Source organism: Carlito syrichta, unplaced genomic scaffold, assembly GCF_000164805.1.
Source record: "Carlito syrichta isolate Samal-C Ts95f unplaced genomic scaffold, Tarsius_syrichta-2.0.1 Scaffold89331, whole genome shotgun sequence".
Taxonomy (NCBI): Eukaryota; Metazoa; Chordata; class Mammalia; order Primates; family Tarsiidae; genus Carlito; species Carlito syrichta.
Window position 1 is genome coordinate 88,288 of NW_007033427.1, and position 1,592 is coordinate 89,879.

Genomic DNA, 1,592 nt, shown 5'->3' on the forward strand with positions numbered 1-1,592 from the left:
CAGCCCGGCGCCACCTCTGGTCTCCCTGCCCCTCACCGCCCACCCCGAGCTCTGGCCACTGCAGCGTTGCTCCAGGCCTTGGCAGCCACCCACTGTCATCTCTGTTCCCATGTGTATCTGGCTGGTTCTTTATCCTTTGGGACTCAGCTCGGGCATCCCCACTCCAGGAGGCTTCCTCTGACCACCTGGGCTGGGCCGCGCTCCCCCCCCCACGGCATCCGTCACAGCGAGCCGTCCCTGTGGCAGGGCTGACTGCCCTGAAGTCAAGACTGCCTCACGGGCCAGCCCGCGTGGGCCCCGGGAACGTGTGCTGACCGCAGGACCAGGAAGGAGCAGCACCCGGCGTCAGGCCTCTCGCCAGCGGCTGTGAACGGAGCTGGGGGTGTGGGTGGGGCTGGGCGCCTCACCCGTTCTTCTTGGGCAAATAGGCCTCCATGTCGAAGAAGAGGCCCTGGCGCTCTTTCATCTGGTTCTCGAGCTCCTGCGCGGCCTCCTCGGCCTCTGCTGGGAGGGAGGCTTTGCATCTGCGGGTGGGGCCGGGGAGTCAGAGCCGGCGGACCCCCAGGCGCCGCGCCTGCCACCCGTGGGGCGGAAGGGCAGACAAGGCCCAGAGGAGGGCGAAGCCGTGCCCAGGGTCCCTCCCCGAGTCGGCGCCAGCTCTCGCCCCCCCAGGCCAGACGCCCCACACGCAGCCCGAGGGGGCGAAGGGTTCGAACTTCTTCAGGACGAGGGCCAGCTCCTGGAGCTGCTTCTTCTGCCGAGTGATGGAACTGGTACAGTTGCTCTGCAGTTTGGTCAGCTCCTCCAGCTTCAGGCGGTAGAGCCGGTGGGTTTCCTGGGGGCAGGGGAAGGCGTGGGCTGCCTGGGGAGCTGCAAAGCTGGAGCCTGCAGGCAGGGCAGGGTTCCTTGGGAGGTCTCAGCAGGAAAGCCTGCCCGGAGACCCCTCTAAGGCCACCCTCTCCCCAAGGCAGGCAAGGAACCGGTTGTCTTCCTGCAAGCTTGGAGGCCCCCACGACTCCCTCCCCCAGAAACAGAATAGCTCCCTGAAGGTTTTCTGAGTCTCAGCCCATCTACTAGCTATCCCTGCCCCTACCCGGACTCTGTCCCGCCCTGATGCCGGCTGCCAGGCCCACAGGCCCACCTACTGGACCAAGCAGGTTTCCCAAAGTCCTCCCTGCCCTCTCAGCACCCAGCCTGCAAGTACGGGGGGAGCTCGGGCTATCCTAGGTGGCTGCTGTTCAGGCATTCATGCCGGACCTTCTCCCGGGCTACAGGCCATCGGGTTCAGGCCTTGGGTCTCCTGCTGCAGGGCCAGCCTCCCGCCCATCTCTCGCACCTTTGGCCCGAGGCTTCCCCGAGCACTTTGCCCTGGTGGGTGAGTCTCAAGAGGGCGCAGCCTAGAGGTCGGGCAAGAGGCAGTGTGGAAAGCCCAGCAGGGCTGCAGCCGGCACAGTGGGGGCCGGGCAGGAAGCCGGACGGTCAGCTCAGGACTCGGGGGAGAGGCACCGGCCTCGGGGGAGAGGCACCGGCCGGGGGCTTGGCTGCGCCAGGAGGCAGCTGGGCTTCCACGGGGCCAGAAAGAGGCTGGAGCC

The 1,592-nt window shown here is 67.3% G+C and overlaps 1 protein-coding gene across 1 annotated transcript in view; it reads right to left on the minus strand.

Annotated features, from left to right (window-relative positions):
* The window catches only part of TMEM120A (transmembrane protein 120A), a 4,766-nt gene extending 3,439 nt beyond the window's left edge, over positions 1-1,327 (minus strand). Inside the window, exons 1-3 of the mRNA XM_021712264.1 lie at positions 1,258-1,327; positions 717-885; positions 408-524 (exon numbers count right to left, since the gene is read on the minus strand). Coding sequence (XP_021567939.1) covers positions 408-524; positions 717-885; positions 1,258-1,327 — 356 coding nt within the window. The remainder of the gene's footprint in view (positions 1-407; positions 525-716; positions 886-1,257) is intronic.
* Positions 1,328-1,592: the final 265 nt, after the last annotated feature.